General features: G+C 45.1%; 1 protein-coding gene across 1 annotated transcript in view; it reads right to left on the bottom strand.

Annotated features, from left to right (window-relative positions):
• Positions 1 to 8,358: 8,358 nt before the first annotated feature.
• Positions 8,359 to 20,210, bottom strand: part of LOC147032504 (gephyrin-like) — a 96,503-nt gene continuing 84,651 nt past the window's right edge. The window contains exon 4 of the mRNA XM_085870187.1: positions 8,359 to 8,868. Coding sequence (XP_085726313.1) covers positions 8,767 to 8,868 — 102 coding nt within the window. The 3' untranslated portion in view covers positions 8,359 to 8,766. The remainder of the gene's footprint in view (positions 8,869 to 20,210) is intronic.

Consider the following 20,210-nt stretch of genomic DNA (forward strand, 5'->3'; position numbering starts at 1 on the left):
ATCCTTGAGGGTATTCTTTTCCTTGGTTTTGGGTATGTGTTGTCGGCGCCGTCTGTGAAGTAGAATTGTATAAGTGTTGCCGTGTGCTCGGTAGTCGGTATTAGCTCTGCATTGTGTTTTCGCTTTTACATTTGCTTTTTGTGTAAATTACATTGTGTCTTTTCTGTGTGCATTTGGTGGAATTGTATATGTGTGCTCCCGTGTGCCGCGAATAAATGTGCTTTGTGTTGAACTGTTTCCCGCTTCGCTTCGTCTTTTCCTCTATTGAATCCCCCTCTTGCTTCACGTAAAGGGTTGGTAGTGGGCTGAATACGCCCGATAATTAATCGAACCGTCGAGGTCGACGATAACACCGCTCGGTTATTCTGATAGTACGGAACAGGTCGCTTAAGTGGCCCGTGTCCGAAGTCGACCTGCGGCGAGGTGCGATCGCCCGGTCTACCCTCCGTGTGGGTACTTAGGTAGGTCGAATTTGGCGAGCAACCCTATCCCACGCGGGGGCTGATTGGCTCGATCGCGGTGAGACCGAAAGGTCCACCCGTGACTGGTTCCCGGCGTTAGTCCGAGAGGGTCACGACTGGATTGTCCGTCCGGTGGGCGACGTACCGCGATTCGAGTTACGTGGCCGTCAGCACGCCGGCGGGCGCGAAATCCGCAACAATATATATATATATATATATATATATATATATATATATATATATATATATATATATATATATATATATATATATATATATATATATACACACAGTATATGTAACCTGGTGTTGGCGTTGTGGTTCGGGTGGCGGGTTGGGATCCAAAAGGTCCTGAGTTCAAGCCACGTTGGCCGCTTGAATTAATACACACCAGGAGGTTGACTCAGCCTGTCATCCTTCCGAGGTCGGCGAAGTGAGTACCAGTGTACTGGGCCTGGTGTATGCCCCGGTTAGAATAGGTGTACCATATTCCTGTGTCGTAAGAGGCGACCAGGGTTGCGTCAGGAAGGGCATCCGGCGTAAAACCTGTGCCAAATCATTATGCGGATCATAACGGATGAACCCGCTGTGGCGACCCCCTAACGGGACAGCTGAAAGAAGAAGATGTGTGTGTGTGTGTGTGTATATAGATATAAATATATATATATAGATATATTTATAAATATATATATATATATATATATATATATATATATATATATATATATATATATATATATATATATATATATATATATATATATATACACACACACACACATACGAGGTGTGTTCAAAAAGTATCCAACCGTAATTTTTCGTGCGTAAACAAATGAAAATAGGGAGGGGTAGTTTGGTGCACGTATGCAGGCGATCCGAATTCGTATGCGTGAATATTTTCCCACCTGCAGAAGCTGTCAGTCGCCGACAGACCGCCGATGAGTGAGGAAGTGTAAGTGAGTGCTGTCGGATTTTCGTTTTTGACAAAATGGCGGAAAAACTTCAACAACGCTACTGCATCAAATTTTGTGTAAAGCTTGGCAATTCCCAAGTGGAAACGATCCGCAAGATTCAATCGGCCTTTGGGAACGAAGCAATGGGCACCACACAGATAAAAGAGTGGTACAACCGCTTCAAAGATGGTTGCACATCAGTGGAAAGTGAAGCACGTTATAGTAGGCCCTCAACATCCCGAAATGAGATCGTCATTGACCAAGTGAGGACCCTGCTGATGCAGGATCGTCGAATCACGATCAGAAAACTTGCAGACGAGGCGGGCGTCAGCATTGGATCCGTTCATTCCATTGTGACTGAGGATTTGGGCTTAAGGAGAATCTCAGTGAAGTTCGTGCCAAAGCTGCTAACGATCGAGCAGAAGCAACTCCGTTTGGAGATCGCACAGCACATGCAGAGAACTGAACAGCGATCCCAACTTCTTCAACACAGTGATCACTGGCGATGAGACCTGGGTTTAAGGGTACGACCCAGAAACCAAATTCCAGTCATCACAATGGAAGCATCCAACATCCCCGAGGCAAAAAAAGCAAGGAAGGTCCGCAGCAATGTCAAAGTCATGCTGACCGTCTTCTTTGACTCCAGTGGCGTGGTTCATCACGAGTACGCACCACACGGCACAACCATCACCAAAGAGTACTACCAAGAGGTACTGCGTCGCCTTCGTGATGCTGTGCGATGCAAACGGCCAGACCTGTGGGCAGCGGTCAATTGGCAGCTCCATCACAATAACGCACCCGCCCATTCTTCACATTTGATACAGAGTTTCCTGGCCAAACACAACACACCTGTGCTTCGTCAGGCTCCCTACTCTCCCGACATGGCTCCGTGTGACTTCTGGCTTTTCCCCAAGCTGAAAATGCCCCTGAAAGGGACGAGATTTCAGTCCAGATAAGACATCATGCGGAATTCGACAGACCAGCTATGCGCCATTCCAAAAGAGGCGTTCCAGCGCTGCTTCCGACAATGGAAGAACCGTTAGGATAAGAGTGTGGCAGCCCAAGGGGACTACTTTGAAGATTAGTGTAAGTTTGTTGTATCTGGATACAAGTATTTTTTATGAACAAAGGTCGGATACTTTTTGAACACACCTCGTGTGTATATATATATATATATATATATATATATATATATATATATATATATATATATATATATATATATATATATATATATATATATATATATATATATATATATTGTTGCGAATTTGCGCCCGTCGGCGTGCGAACGGCCACGTAACTCGAATCGCGGCATGTCGCCCACCGGACGGACAATTCTGTCGTGACCCTCTCGGACTAACGCCGGGAGCGAGTCACGGGTGGGCCTTTCGGCCTCACCACGATCGTGCCAATCGGCCCCCCGCGTGGGATAGGGTTGTTCGCCAAATTCGACCTACCTAAGTACCTACGCGGAGGGTAGACCGGGCGATCGCACCTCGCCGCAGGTCGACTCCGGGCACGGGCTACTTAAGCGACCCGTTGCGTACTATCGGGATAACCGAGCGGTGTTATCGTAGGCCTCGACGGTTCCGATTAATTAGCGGGCGTATTAAGCCCACTACCAACCCTTTACGTGAAGCAATATGGAGATTCAATTAAAGAAAAGACGAAGCGAAACGGGAAAACAGTTCAACATGATGCACATTTATTCCGCGGCACACGGAGAGCACACATATACAATTACAACAATTATGCACCTACAGCAATTGCAACAAAAGAAACACAAAAATGCAGATCTACAACCGATTACGCGTGCACACGGCAACACTTAAGCAGTTTTATTTTACAGACGGCACCAACAACACATTTACTCAAAAGCAAAAGAAAAGGGCCACCCTCAAAGACAAGGGGGGCAGACAGGGCCTGTGGGCCAATATTTGCGCGGGACCTGAAAGAGCGGTCAGGTCCGCGAGACCAGGTGGATCCTACCCGTGTCTTTGTGATGAGCCACAAATGTGGCGGCGCGGTGGTGCCCCGACTTCGTGCTCCTTCGCGGGTTTCGTTGGCACTGCTTGGAGTGGGGTGGGAACGGGGCCCCTTTCGCACTATCTCAGCGCGGGGGGAAAAAGGGGGGGGGGAATTGTTGATGCTCTTGGGAAAGAGGATAGCTGACTTGCTTGGGTCCCGCGACGAGCGATTCCACTGCGAGCTCGTCGCCGACCGCCGTCTTCCTTGCCTCGGACCCGAGCTACTCGGTCTCTTCCCCCATTCTCTTCAGCCGACTGCAGCAAACCACCTGTACGCCCTCGCCTCCCGACTCACTCCCCGCTCCTCCAAGGCCGACTCTGCGCTCAAACCGACTCGACCGTGCTCCAGGCTTCCTCTCTCTGCAGCTCCCGACAGACTCCGAACCCCGACAGACTCCGAACCCCGACAGACTCCGAACCCCGACAGACTCCTACTCTTCAGACCCGACTTGACTGCTCAAATTCGCCCTGCGCTCGGCGCTTTATAGGCCGGCAGGAGAACCCATATGCAAATTTCTGGATCAGAACGAGCTCGGGGGTGGAGCCACGCTCGCCTATTGGACGGAGGAAAAGGGGCATGAGTCTCCCCTGATCCGAGAATTTGCATATCTCGATTCTACACCGAGGCGCCTGGAGGCGGGGCCAAACCGCCCCGCACTTGTTGATTGGACGGATCAGAAGTGGGCGTGTAGCATTCCTGATCCGAATTCTCCTCAGAAAGGCCGCATTTTGCACTCGCGGCTCGGCGCGCGTCCCGTACGAGCCCAGGACAGCCCGATGCTCGGCGCCCACAGGTGGTGCGGGAATGGCGGCAGAAGGAGGAGAGGTGAAGGCTAGTGGAGGGTCCATGGTGGTGGTTTATGGCCATGGTGCCGTTTGGAATGGCGGTGATGCGATGTTTGTGGGAGCGAGTTGTGAAGGTAAAGATCGTGGCTGTTGTCATTGTTGTTGTTGTTGTTGTTGTTGTGAAGCGGCGTTGTGGTTGGTGGTTGTTGTGTGATGCGGTTGAGACGTGGTTGGTTCAAAATAAAGATAGAACAGAAAAACGGCTATCTCAAAGCGTTGCAGCCCGAATGAATCACATTTATTCCCTCTAAACAACGGGTTTGGGGCTAACTACACATGTACTTATAGAGATATCTCACCTACGGGACCTGAATGGTGGTTTGCGAATTTCCTCAACCGCAACAATATATATATATATATATATATATATATATATATATATATATATATATATATATATATATATATGATATTGGTCAGAGTGATGTTGGTGGTGGAGGTGGTTGTTATGAAGCGGTTGTTCCAAAATAACGATAGCAAAAGAAAAACGGCTTCCTCAAATATCACAGCCCGGTTACACCACCGCACTCCCTCCAACAACCTCCTTCAACGGATAAGAGGCCGCCCACTTCATCTGCCGGCTGTTTTGCTGCAAGGCCTGTGCCGGTCATTCATCTGCCGGCTGTTTACTACAAGGCCTGTGCCGGTCAGCTTCACCACCGGCCCATTTTCCTACAACGGCCTTGCCATGCCATGCCTTGCCTGCCTGCCTTTGCCTTGGTCCCATGCCCACCAGCCCTCGTTCTGTTTTGCATCCCCCCCCCCTGTTCATTACCATGTGTGCCAGGATCATCGCGCAAGCCGCAAGGACTGCCCTGTTGGCAGCCGCAACACGGGACTGCACTGGTGGCCCGTGCACCGATTTTGGTCACTGCATTCATTTCAAAAGGGGGAGGCTTTGGACTGCGTATGAGCAGCCGGCCACATGCCCTGCCACCTGCAGTGGTTGTGACTTGTTTTTCTCCATAGAGTCCATCGATCCTGGGCTATGGTGTAGTGTACAATTATAAGGTTATGGTTAAGGTGTAAAGTGTAAATGTGTTTTGCGCCCCCGGCATGTGTGTCTTAGCGCCGGCAATTTATTTAAGTCGTCTGTATGAGTGGGTTTGTTTAGTTAGTTTCTCAGACCATAGGTTATTTATTTTGGGAACACGAATATACTGAATGTCGCACTCAGGGATCCAAAGGTAAATCGTACTTGGGGAAAACACACATGATGGCACACGAAAATTCGACGACTCGGGACGAGTCTGTAAAAAGGGGAGGGGGTAGTGTTATGGCTATGGAAATTGGCAGAACACCATATAGGTTCCTCAGATCAGTTATTCCGGTAAGTCTGTGTTCAGTTAGATTTCCCACCGTTGTGTAATGGAAATTATTTGTGTTCACCGGGCTGCGACCCTTTGAGATAGTGTTTTTCTTTAGCTATCGTTATTTTGAACCACCATAGCAACAAACCTCCCCACCAACAACCGCCACCACCAACTACGCCACAACACCAACCATGCTACAATCACCATTACAACAACCACCACCATCTTCGCCACTATGCCCGCTTGCGAACGCCATCCTCCACGGACCACGCTACAACCCCCTTTCCGCGTCGGAAACCGTCCGAGAACGCGAGGAGGGAAGCAAGGAGGATCTCCGATGGCGCACAGCTTTTCCCGCCTGATTTTCCCACCTATTTTCCCCACACTTGGTGTGGGGGAAGTGCGATCCGAGCCGGGGGTCAAAGGTGAGAAAAGGTGGGGGCCACTTTTTGGGGGAATAATTCCTTGGACCTGAGCCAAAACCGACTTCCCCCATCCCCCGCATGGCGCGCAGGGAGGGGACGAGAGGGCACGCCCCTTTGCGGGAGGCTTCTCGAAACGCCTCGAAGGGAGGTGGAGCCGAAAATGGGGTGGCGCGAAGGGCGGAGCCCCGCGCTCTTAAGGGCGGAGCCCCGTGCTATGAAGGGCAGACCGTGCGCGAGGCTCGGCGCTCTCTGAGAGATCTCCCTGTGGTTCATGACTCTCTTCCCCTGTCTCCCGGTGGTCCATGCCCTGCTGCTTCTTCCGGCTCGTGGAACACTCGCCTGCCTTTGGTGGTCCGGTGCTCATGATTCCTGTGGTTGAGCGCTCCTAGGGTGGTTCAGCTGTTCCTGTGGTTGGGGTCCGGTGGAGGGCCCGTGCATCGGGGACGCGGACGGAAGGCGCAGCTCTGCCGGCTGTGTGGTGTAGACCTGCGCGTCCGGACGAGGAGTGCCGGAGAGAGTTCGCCGGCCACGCGGGAGGCCCGGAAACCAGGCGCGTCCACGCTAGCTGTCGGGGGAGCGGGCCGTCACAACTCCACGACCACTAAGGGGGGGGCAGGTAACCTGCACGGTCTCGTGGGCCCATTCGGTCAGCCAAGGCCTATGTTATAAAGGTCCACGGACCCCGTCTACCTCCCTGCCGATGGGGAGGTCTTTCCTTTTGTTTTTGTATGTATGCTGTGGCGCCGTGTCCTGTTAAGTAAGGACTGAATAAGTGACTGTGCTTGTAAATAATAATTATAGTCGGTCGTATTGCTTTTGCATTCTATTTGTTACTTGTATATTGCATGACTGCCCTTGCTTGTGTTGTGCTGTATGGTGAATAAATGTCCTTGTGTGCAATGTACCCCGTTCGTCGTGTCCTATTTCCCTTTTGAAAAGCCATCTTGCATCGTTGAATGAGTAGTGGGTTTTGAACGCCCGGTAAAGAGAATCGGATCCGTCGAGGTCGGCGATAACACCACACGGTTATCACTGTAGTGATATCACGGAACGGACCGCTTTAGCAGTTTGTGTCCCAGGCCGACCTGCGGCGCGGTGCAGCCCCTCGGTAGGTTACCCACGCGGTTACTTAGGTATATCGACATTCAGTGATTCACCCTATTTCGCGCGGGTCGAATGTGGACTGGGCTGTGGTGAGGTTAAACCCCCACTCACGACTGGTTCCTGGCGGTAGTTCCAGGAGGGTCATGACCGAATTGTCCGTCCGGTGGGCAACGCGGTTGCGATTAGAGGTTCGCGGCCGATCGCACGCCGACGGGCGCAAATTCGCAACAATAGTAATAAACTCAAGCAGGAACAAAAGTTTTCCACAAGGAGAGCATCACTGAACCACAGGGTGGACATTTTAAAGAGAAAACAAAAACAATACGGGTCGGTCCCAATGGGTCAATGTAGTCAATCTTAAACATGAGCATTTCAGTGAATTTAGCATTCACCCAGGGCTTCATGTTTTTCTTAAAAACAGCAGGTCATGTACCTTTGTGCACACAAATGCATGCAGACCAAACAACTGGCTCACCAATAACCAACTCCTCCAAAACACCAGAATAAAATCAATAACAATAAAGAGGAAAAAGGAAGATAAAATAAACAAGGTAATACTGTACCTAAATACAAGTAAGAAGAATTTCGGGTTATTTGTGGCAAATGACTAATTTTTGGTACTTGAGCAATAAATATATAGAACCAACAAATGTCGTAGAGCCTTCCTTTGTTGAGAAGCAAGCAGGGGCTGTTCTATTTTTAACAATCTTCTCATTTTAATACCAATCATGATGCACACTGCAGCTACTGTGTCAGCCTATTTATCAAGTCATCAGATCCTTGACCCTTCCCCTTACTCATTACTATTCACCACTAAACATCAAATACAAACCTCCAATCCAATCTCCTTCTCCACCCTCTCCCCCTCTCTTTAAGGGAGTTTCTACATTTTATCAGATCCCATAAACTGGAAAATATGTAATTATCACAGGGTACCAAAAACAATATTTAAACAGGCTATTTCGAAGAAGGTGTGAAAAAAAAAATCGAACCAAAATTGATTCAACAAATAATTACAAACATACAAATTCAAATTGCAAATCTAGTTGTTTCATAAATAGAATAGCAATATGAACAGCAACTATATGTAATCCCTAAATTCTCCCATTTACCTTCATGCCATGCATGAAGCCAAAAGTCTTGCTGCAAAGCTTGCAGTGTCAAGATAGAGATCTGAAAGCGTGTCACGTCCCTAATTATATTTTAGCCAAACAGGCGCCCAGCAATGTGGTCCCCTTGAGAAATAATCGAAAAACCTCAAGTCTGGGTGTGGGCCTTGAGCCTGAACCTCAAACTCATAATGCCAGGCAGAGCATGAAACAGCCTCTTTCAATCTTTCTTACATTAAAGAATGAAAGAGAAAACAACAGAGAAACATTTATATTTTGACATCTATTTTGGTGGAATTAGCCATAACCCAACATTTTCAAACCTTTGTGATCCATCATCACCTTTAACTTTAACTCATCTAATGAGTCATGAAAATTCCCTCTCAATGTTAACCCCCACCCCATAATGCTCAATAAGCAACAATATTATTCAATGCACGATCTCATCATGAGGTTGAGCTCCCTCTTTGAAAACATCCTTTGTTTCTTTGACCACTTGAAATATAACAAATTTTCTTTAAGACATTATTTCACCTCTGGGGTGACATCTCTGGGCGCAAAGCCTGTTCCCCCTGCAGTCAAAATGAGGTTCAATTCCTTGTCATCACACCAATCGAGCAGGGTTTCCTTTGGGGTGGGGGGAAACAGAACCAGTCAATGAGCCAGAAACGTACCCTTACTATCCCTACTTCTGTGCAAATTACCCATTGGAGTTGTATCCTAAAATCAACTGCCATCTTCCATCAAAAGTACATTTGCAATCATCCTACCATTCCTTTTATTTTGTTTCCTCCACTTCATACCAAATTCTGTTTAGCTTTCTTGTCCATCATAATCCCTCTTTGTCCTTTTCATATACTGTATTGACTGGATCTCAAAGTTTTCCCTTTACAAACCAAGTACAAGTACAGTTTATCTGGTGGATGAAACTGCTACATTAGTGCCGATTTTGCAGCATGTAATTTTTTTTGTACATATACAAAGTCAAGGCTCATGGAAGAGTTATGACACTGAATGGATCAGGATGCAACAGAACAAAAGGAGCAGTAGAGAGGGGGACAACAACAACAACAACAACAACAACAACAGTAGCAACAGCAGCAGCAGAGTTTAAGGATAAAATAGAAGGAAACTTGGACAAATAAGGGAAGTGGGGAGGAATGAGGGGTAGGGGAGAACACATGCAGTGAACAAGATGGATACTGAAACAAACTCTCAGGAAGGAAAAAAAATCATGGTTTTGGATAGGGGATGATCTGAGATGATGAGGAACAGCTGTCTTGAAGATCAGGAGGGAAGTACAGAATTGAAGAGAATGTGGAAGTTGGTTGCACAATCGGGGGGGGGGGGGGGGAAAGAAGGAACAAATAAATGATTGTAGTAGGTAAGCAGTGATTCTGGATTTTGTGAGTTTCACCGAAAGGGGGTTGATTGTGTACTGTACGTGCACTGCAGGAACCTGGTTGGTGGGAGGTGGGGGGGTGGGGGAGAGATAAAGTATGGAGAGAGCAGAGGGTGCAAGACCAGAAAGGAGGTGGTAGAAGACAGAGACCACTGACCTGTAAGTGATGGGAAAGTGAAAGGTACATAGACCCAGTTTCATCATGGGAGATTACAATAATCTTGAAGACCTTGGTTTCCATGGCATCCAGCTGAGAAAGCCACAAGGTGTGAGGCAGGGGTGCCAGCCCAAAGGAGACAGCAGTACTCCATCAAGCTGCAGAAGAAGGCCTTGTCAGAGGACAGGAGTTCAGGTGTTCCAAGAAAGGACTTTGTACAATGATGGATTCCCAGTCGGCAACTGGCTTTGAAAGCCAACTTTAAAATGTTGATTGCCCAAGAAAGATCATGGCTGATAGTGACACTCAGTAGTTTGAGTGAGAGTGACTGAACTTCCTCAATCGAGGATTATTAATAAAGTAGAGGGAGGTTTGCCATATGGTCCTTTTGGAGATAGAGAGTGAAAGTGTGAGATTTGTCAAGATAGACAGACATACTGAACATATTCCAAGTGTTTGACCAGCTTGTGATTTTTGTCTTGGTCTGAAGGGAGGGAAGAGGATGCTGCCTGCCTATCGAAATGATGAGGGATGTCACGTTATAGGGTTGAGTCATCAGCAAATAGATAAGGGGGATTTTCCAGAGAGTCAGATATTGTTGATGAAGATTTGGAGTAGGACTGGGCCCAGAACACTACCTTGGGGAACATCGGCCTAAATAGAGAGAGGAGATGAAAGGATTCAGTTGAGAGCCACACGATGGCTACGAGAGTAGAGGAAGTCAGTAAGCCTTGTGTGGAGTTGGCCTTGGATGCCATAGGCAGAGACTTTGGAGAGCAAGGTAGGATGCCAGACTGTATCAATAGCACGAGATATGTACAGAGAGATGGTCCTGATCACATGTCTGACATTGAGGACCTCCATCCATTGCTGGGAGAAACAATGCAGCCTTTCCAAGATAGAGTTACTCCCTCTGAATCCAAATTGGTGATCTGAGATGAGTCTGTTGGAGTAAAGGTATGATTTTGTATCAACTGCTATGATGGATTGCATGACCTTGCTGATGATTGGAAGTAAGCTGATAGGTCTGTAGTTAAGGGGATCGGTTTTTGCACGTTTTTATGTCATGCAGTAATGTTGTCCGATTTTGAAGCAGATGGAAGATGATCTTGGGGAAATGATCGAGTGAAAAGGGCAGAAAGAGCATGTGCAAGAGCAGAAGAGCAGGTTTTTAGGACATGTGAGCTGATGCCACCCAGTCTAGTTGCAGAATCAGATATGAGGGAATTGCCACAAACTTCTCCCCCTTCTCAGGTGCAAAATACACATGGTCCAGGAGCAGTTGGGTACAACTCGGTCAGTTGGGTACAGAAAGCCAGGGGCTGGGGACACAATATTTGGAAGCAAACAAAGAATTGAGGCATTCGGCCTTCTCACAAGAGGAGTTGGTTGTGATGCCATTTGAAGAGAGGGAAGGGATGGACGGGTAGAATACTTTGGAGACAGACTTAACAAGGTGCAATACACATTTTAGAGGATGGAGACAAGTGTGAAAGTTCAATGTTAAGGTTGGACATATGATGCTTTCTGGCTCTTCTGAGAATGGACACACTTGCTGCGGGTTTTGAGGAATGAGCTGAGATTTCCTTCGGTTGGGTTTGCTTTCCAGGAAGAGAAGAAGCCAAGTTATTTCAGAGCAACTGCCTCACCAAAAGATTCAGTGTACCCTGGTGAGGAAGAAAGGTAGGATAACTCAAGACAAGATGGGATGAATCTGTGCATGAGGGAGGGCAAGCTTCTGTGGAATATTTGCCAGGCTAGGTTACCATCAGGGGCAATAAATATATATATATATATATATATATATATATATATATATATATATATATATATATATATATATATATATATATATATATATACATATATACACATACATATACACAAGTAGTAATGCCCGGCGTTGCTCGGGCGAGCAATAAAGCCTGGTGTTGCCCGGGCTTTCTTGCAAATTTCCTGAATAGCTGTTAGCGGTTAGCGGTTAGGGGTTAGCGGTTAGGGTTAGCGGTTAGAGTTGGGGTTGCAGTTAGGGTTAGGGTTAGCTGTTAGGGTTAGGGTGAGGGTAGCTAACCCTAACCCTAACACTAACCCAAACCCTAACAGCTTGGCGTAGCGGAGGAAAACAGCGCCCGGGGCAAAGTGGAAATTTGCGTCCCCCCCCCCCATAGGCCTTAAACTTGAGTGGATTTGAATGGAAAATCCCATAAGGGATATCGATTTATCGATTTTTTCGAATATCGGAAGTGTTATGGAAAAAATTTATAGCCAATGACCTAAGTTGGATCAAAAGCCATAATCGTACCGAATTTGAATGGAATCCGTTGGAGTTTGTGAAAATGCATCAAAACGAATTTTGAGGGGCCTCTTAAGGAAGACAATAATATCATTAGTATATGTGCCAAATTTTGTTTCATTTCATGCAGTAACAAAAATCTGATGGTGGAACAAAGAAAGGGGCGTGCTGAAATATATATATATATATATATATATATATATATATATATATATATATATATATATATATATATATATATATATATATATATATATATGGTGTCCCAAAAAAATAAACAACTTTTAAAATGTTTCATTTGATCCTAAAAAAGCAGTAATTTTGTCACTAATGCTTCAATTTTTGTTGCAGAGACCCTGAAGTTTATTTTGATACCAAGCAAGCGCCAGAAAAATGCCAAGACTGACCGTACAACAACGGACGAAAATTGTTGAACTTTGGCACCAGACGAAAAGTGTCATACAGGTGCAACGTCTTTACTCGAGACATTTCGGTATCCACTTGCGCCATGCACCAAACTTTCGGACAATAACGTGCACCATCGCAAAGTTTACCAATGTGGGAACCATCTGTGACCTCCACAAGGGTCACAGTGGTCGGAAGAGAACAGGTCGTAGTGAAGAAAATGTGGAAATAGTGAGACAGGCGGTCGTTCAGAGTCCAAAAAAATCGATTTGATGACTTTCTGCCGAGACAAACATTCATAAGAGCACCGTTCAGAGGATCCTTCGCCAATACATCATGCCTTTCCATACAAAATGCCTTTCTCACATTTTGAAGGCCGCTTTATCTCCCTCTACAAAGACGTTGAGTGGCCACCGTATTCCCTGACCTTACTCCTCCAGATTTCTTCTTGTGGAGGTATCTCATGGACAGGATCTATGGAAACCCTCGGCCTCAGATTCTTGATCAGCTGAAGGAAAACATCCACCGAGAAATCCAGAACATTCCTCAGGAAACGTTTCCCAAAGTGATGGAGAACATGACAATGCATTTGCAGGCAGTGATTGGACAACGTGGAGCCTACGTCGAACATGTGATCTAAAAGAAAACGACGATTCCATACCAAAATTTAAATTTTGGTGGCAATTTTGACATTGGTACAATAAACTTCAACCTTTCAGCTTTCTATCCAGCCATATATATTTTTTAAAAATATATGTTATGACCATCCTCTTTGCAGATGAAAAGTTGTATATTTTTTTTGGACAACCTGTATATATGAGAAACCAGTCCTGAAGAGAGATGCCTGCTTGTAGTCCCTGCCAATTTGCCTGAGTGAACTGTCAGACTCACCACCACTGAGGCAGTTCTCTGAGAATAGCCAGAGAGATGTTGATTTTCACAATCATATGATCAGATGAACCAATTGGAGCAGAGGAAGAGCAGGGCATTTGCAGGGAAGGTTGTCATCACCAAGTCCAGAAGGGAGGATTTGCCATTGGGAGAAATCCCGGTCGGAAAGTTCGCAGATTGAGTCTGTCCCGAGGAGTCACAGAAGTCCTTTGCTAAAGCGCCATAACTGGTGAGAGAGGTACAAACACCCAGCCAATTTGCATGATGACAATTTAAATCAACATGCACGAGGAAGAGACAGTTGGGATGAGCGATTAAAAAGTGGTCCCTGTTTTCTTAATGAGATGTAGATGGAGTCGTCACTGTTTGGAGGATGGTACACCACACAGACAAACAAGAAGTGGGAGGGGAGAGGAAATCACAGCAAAAGATACTCCTGGGGGTTGAGAAGTGTAAGATTTGTACAAGAGCAGTGAAAAATTGAGCTATTGATGTAAAGTGCAACTCCGCCTCTGAGACGGGGTTCAGGCCTATCAAATCAGAGGAGACAATAGCTGGGGAGAGCCACTAAGGAGCCAGGGATGTCCTGTGGGGGAGGGAGGATTCTGTTAAACAGGTGATGTCTTGTTTATCAGCAATGGCCTGGATTGAAAGATCTGTCAGGTTGGAGTGGACAACTTGGATGTTGAGGTCCACACAGCTATGGACAGTTGAGGAGGCATTGGGAGGGTGCAGAACAGGGGGGGTTGGGCTTTGAGGGGTGGAGTGAGGGGAAGGTTTGAGTTGGTGGGGTGAAGGGGAATGTTTGAGGGGGTGGGGTGAGAGGGAAGCATTGAAAGGGTGAGGTGAGGAGTGATGTAGAAAGGGGAGAAATGAAGCTTTGAAGGGTGTGGAGAGGGGGGATGCAGAAAGAGGGGACATGAGTGGAGGGATGATGATTCCAAGTTCCCAAATTTGACAATGGAGAGAAAGATCATGGGATGGGTGGTAATAATTTTTGTTGAAGTCAGGGAGAAAGGTGGTACTTTAGGTGCAGGGGGAGGGTTGGTGGACCAAACGCTTTTTGCTCAGACAGTTTGGAAAATAATATTTTTGAAGAAGAAGAGGCATATATTGTGGTGAAGAAGTAGACCACGTAGGATAATTCTGATGGAGAAATAAGGAAAGTGAAACATTTTAAAATGTTTTTCAATGCATTTAAAGGAAGAAGGAAGAAGCATTTATATTCAATGAAGATTCAGTTTGGAGATATTGAGAAAAGGGAGAAAAAAAAGGAATGGAGTTTCGGAAGAACAGGGAGAAGGAAATTCAAGCGGAAGATCATTGTGGACTGAAAAAAAGAAAGTTGTTTTTGTCTATTTAAATTTTTTTGAAGCGAAGAGGGGAAATAGGATGATGTTGAGGAGGCAGAAAGCACAATATTTTGGAAGAAAGAAGCGAAACGAGGAACACGGCGACAAAAGGGACACAATTTCTTCGTAACAATACAGCACAACAAAGGCATCATTTATTATGTAAAATTGGACAGAAACACAAACAGCGACACAGGGATGAAGATCTAACAGAAAAACACAACAAATCCGGTTCAGAAAACTTCGCCTTAATGAGGTGGAAGCGGCAGCTGCAGATTCAACCAACACATGGAAAAAAAAATGCCCAAGCCGGAAGTGAAAAATCCCCTGAAATTTAACATTGATCCCAGGCTCATAGTGGAGCATGCATATAAATCACATGCAGGACAACAACATTAGCAGACATTCGTGTGCTTTCATGCAAATTGCAAGGACATTAGCAGACAATGTACAAATCCCACATAGCAAATGGGATTTGACCATGAGTTCCAAGCCTCATAAATCATTCATTCAGATAGGAATGCTAAACAGGACACCCATTAGTAACCGTTCCATTAACCGAAGAAAACACCTTTTCCAGGAAATGGTTCATAAGGAAATGGCTCCAGTTAAAGAAAACATGATCTGCACAAAGTGCCGACCAAGGTAGAATCTCTTCCAGCAGTAGCAGAGTTGGACAGTTCCCAACTCAGGTCTTCTGCCTATTAAGGCTTTGAAATAAAGTTTAGAAGAGCCTGAATGTCTTGTGTAGTTTCTGATAGATGTATCTCATCGGTGGGCATTTGCACAACCTGTATCTATTCAGATTGGCTGTCTTCCAACGCTCGGAAAACGCGCACGCACGCACACGCACGCGCACGCACGCACGCACGCACGCACGCACACACACACACACACACACACACACACACACACACACACACACACACCTCATTAACCTCGGGTCAGATAAAATTGTACTGGGTTAGTATTTTTGTCATTTTATTGGCATGTTTATCAAGAGTAATTTAAACTTTTATATTTTACATTAATGTACTGTTTGAAGATGTTTTTTCAATTTTGAAATCGTGCTTTTTCTACCTCATATAAATTTGGATTACTATCACAAATTACACGACGCATGATTTTACTTGTATGAGTGACTTAATCGGAGAATGACATGAACAGCAACATGTGTCACCATTGGGATATCACCGAAGTGGCTGAAACGTTTTCTTATGTGTACCAACTTTACTAAACATTTGCCATTAATACTGAATAATTGAATGAACTTTTACTTTTTATGTCCACAGGTAAAGAAGATAACAACACTTCAATAAAACATTCCAAAGTTTCGATTCACAACACAATGACATTGTTCATTGAAAATTTAATGGTGGAAATAAAAGAGTATTTCAATGCTTGATGGCATGCATGCTTTCACAACACAGGCAGGTCAGTGGTCTCTGTTCGAGTACCGCTTGTTCTCATATATTGCTCCCTCTGTTCTCTCACTCTGCAGACACTCTCTGTCTACTCCAGGATCGACACGTTCTTCCAGTTAACCCCTCCTGGTTAAACTTCCAGAATCCAGGCTGACTGCACATCTCAACTCTTTTATTCCTTGCTTCTCCCATCTATGGAACCGCCTTCCAGAGGCTGTTCTGCCATACTCTTCCCACTAAGGCTTCAGGCAAGCAGTGCACCACTATCTCTTGTCATCCCAAATTCTGTCCCATGATCTTTATTAACCCCCATTAACCTTTCCTAACCGAACCATCATATTTGCTAGTTTCAGTGTTTCATCCCCTGCACCCCTTTCCTCTTATCCTGTTCATTCATTCCCTTGATGTTTGCCCCACTGTCAGTTATACCTTGCGCTTCCAAGAGCATCATCGCTCCTGGAAATAAATGAACAATAAAAATAAAAAGCACAATATTACACTGAATAAATCATGAACACTCAAGTTCAGAGTCCTGGTGATGAAAGAGTAGGCGGTGATTGGTAAGAATATATGGATGTAATTCACACCATGGAGCCATAACCCATCCACCGTCTCCCTCTCTTTCTAAAAAAAAGTAAACACAGGCCAAGAAGAAACCTCATGAGTATTTCTAAAATTATACATAAAATGCGCTTTGAAAAGTGAAAGCACAGGATTCCATGAATGGGGTTTGAAGATGCTGCATTCTCCACATATTGTCAAGATTTTGTCATTTAACATGGAACAAATTCGTCCTTCATAGAGGGTGTACAACATCTTTTCAAGTGTGCAACATTAAAGTAAGGAATGGATTTTGTGGGTTTAGTTGAAAAGTATTGCAGTCTTCATGATTGATGTGCACACATTGGTCAAGCTAGAGGTATTGCCTCAATTTTTGGAGGCCCAAAATCTCAGACAGGGGGTCAAGGCTGTCTCCCTGGATATATCTTGGGCATTCGACAGTCTGGCATCCTGCTTTTCTTGCTAAGCTTTCTTCCTATGGCATAAAAACTGCCTTCATTCCAGGATTTCTGACTTCCCCACTCATACAGGCAATGTGTGGCTATTAATAGAATCCTCTCCTATCCTTTCCTAGTAGAAGCTGCTGTGCCTCATGTTTGTGTGTGGGGCCATCTTGTTCCTCATCTACCTAAATTATCTCTCCGATGTTGTGGAAGATCCTACCCTCATTTTTGTAGATGATTCCACATTGTGTCATACAGTACACCAACTAACTGACAGGCAGGCAGCAGCTGTGTTAATCTCTGCTGATCTGAAAATGATTTAATACCTTAAACTCTGGAAAATTTCAGAGACTCACCCTGTCACACCAGAAGGATCATCAAACGAATGCACCTATCTATTTCTAAAGTCATTCAATGTAAAAAGATACGCCTTTTGAAATTATAGGTTCCACCATAAACCATGACCACTGCTGGGCCACCCACGGAGCAAAATTATACTACATCGAAAGCCAGCCAAAGGTGGGTGTTGGGGGAGGGGAGGGGGGTATGTAGCCTAATGGAGCACTCCTTTTCGCTACGGGATGGGTCCCATCATTATATCAGTCTCCTGGATTCTGTGGATGGCTATCTTCAGGCCCAGTCACACTTTGACGTTTTAGCCAGCTTATGCCGTTTTTTGGAAAATTTGTCTAAAACGCTGGTACACGTCGAATACGTTAGAAATTGAGACCACGCTGAAAAACACTGCCATACGTCGTTGTACGCTGGCTTTAAACGTTGAACTTTTGGGTTTTCCTCTAATTTTTTCATGCTTGAAATTTTACGACGTATGCCAGCATATGACTCACGTTCCGCTACGCTGGCCATAAGTTGTAGGCACGTTATGCGATCGTTGACACACGTTGAAACACGTTACTTGTAAGTTACTCATAAGTCGAAACACTTCGAGGTAATGTTTAGCGTACCCGAAACTTATTTCTAACATATGAGTAACGTTTTGTAAGCACGCTACACGAATGTTGTTCACACTTTGCAACACGTTACTTGAAAATACTACTACTACTACTACTACTACTACTACTACTACTACCAACATCGACATCAGTAAATTCTCTCCAACTACTACTACGACTACTACTAATAATAATAACATCAACATCACTAAATTCTCTCGAACTACGACTACTACTACCAACATCGACATCACTAAATTCTCTCGAACTACTACTACTGATACTACTACTACTACTACTAACATCGACATCACTAAATTCTCTCGAACTACTACTACTACTACTACTACTACTACTAATAACATCGATATCACGAAATTCTCTCGAACCACTACTACTACTACTACTACTACTAATAACATCGATATCACGAAATTCTCTCGAACTACTACTACTACTACTACTACTACTACTACTACTACTACTGACATTGACATCTACTCAACATGGAGTCTGGAACACTGACGGGTTCCTCTTGTGAAGCCCATTTGTATATACCAATTCCCCTAAACGCTGCCAATACGCTATTATACGGTAGCTGTAAGTTAGAAACACGTTCAGCAAGTTCTGTGGTCGTCGGGAAGACGTCAATCAAATTCGTCGACATACGCCAATGTGCGTTTGAGATACGTTACACATAGGTTCAAAGCACGCTACTCATAGTTTCAAAGCACACTACTAATAGGTTCAAAGCACATTACTCGTAGGTTAAAAATTAAGTTTCGGGTATGCTAAACATTACCTCGACGTGTTTCGACTTATGAGTAACTTACAAGTAACGTGTGGCCGACGTGTGTAAACGATTGCGGAGCGTGCCGAGAACTTATGCCAGCGTATGCTGAACTTGTGAGCCATACGTCGAGTACGTCGTAAAATTTTCAGCATGCTTGAAATTTCACGACATACTAGATGTACCACGTAATATGCCAGTGTACTTCATTGTTTTTCATCGTGCTCCTAACGTATACACAACTTACCCATACCGAATTCGACGTGTCCCAGCGTTTTAGACACATTTTTCATAGGTCCGCATACGCTGGCTAAATCGTCAAGGTGTGACTGCAATGTTGACACTTCCAATTTTCAGGCGGTTACGATATAAATCGGCGTGCGGAAGGTTTTTAACAGAGAACGTCACGACTTCGTCGGCGATACGTGCAGCGCGCTATGACCAAGTTAAACTATCGTTGGGCAGAGGTTGTGAACGCCGACAACAGGCTAAGCATTCGTTGGTATAAGTTATCGATAAGACAACGAAACGTTCTGTGTACGTTACCAATACGTTATGCATACAACCAACACGTTATGAATACGACCAAAACTTCAAAAAAAACCTCAAAACTTCAGCGTACCCCAACGTTTTACGTTCATTTTTATACGTTGCCATTCCTGGCTAAAACGTCAAGGTGTGACTGGGCCTTTACTCTTGGCCTTATTGACAATGATGAACTCAGAAGGAAGGGAAAAAGAAAGAAGAGAATAAAAGAAATGGTGGGAAATAATCCAGTCTGCTGATGATTTAACGAGGCAGTAGAATGGAGATTTTGTGAAATCGACAAATGTGGTTGCTTTGGACTGGTAGCAACTCTGGGTGATATATTGATACACCCTGCTCCCTCTCTCTGGCGCCGTGCCACTGGGGATAGATGTTCTTCAACCACACACTCCCTCTGGCCACAGAACATGTCTTTCCAGCCAACATCCTTGTCTCTCTTTCTCACAAACTACCACTTCTTCAATGTAAATTACAATTGCCCTGTCCTGGCCATGACATCAGCCATCACTGATTGGTTCGTGGCAAAACCGTCTCTCCTCCGATTGGATTTGGGGAGTGGATTGATGGCCCAGGGACTTTAAAGCCATTAACACAGTGCTCAGGATGCACCAAGCATTTCTGAACTCCTGATTGGTTGGCACATTTTGACCACCCACACCCCTTGATCGACCAAACATGCCTTGGCATTCAAAAACGTTCAATGAGGATGCAGCCTGGAGCTCGGTGACGTCACTGAGGAGTAAAAGTAAATG

Source organism: Eptatretus burgeri, chromosome 2 (assembly GCF_056783735.1).
Source record: "Eptatretus burgeri isolate ZD-2024b chromosome 2, Ebu_testis_v1, whole genome shotgun sequence".
NCBI classification, from domain to species: domain Eukaryota; kingdom Metazoa; phylum Chordata; class Myxini; order Myxiniformes; family Myxinidae; genus Eptatretus; species Eptatretus burgeri.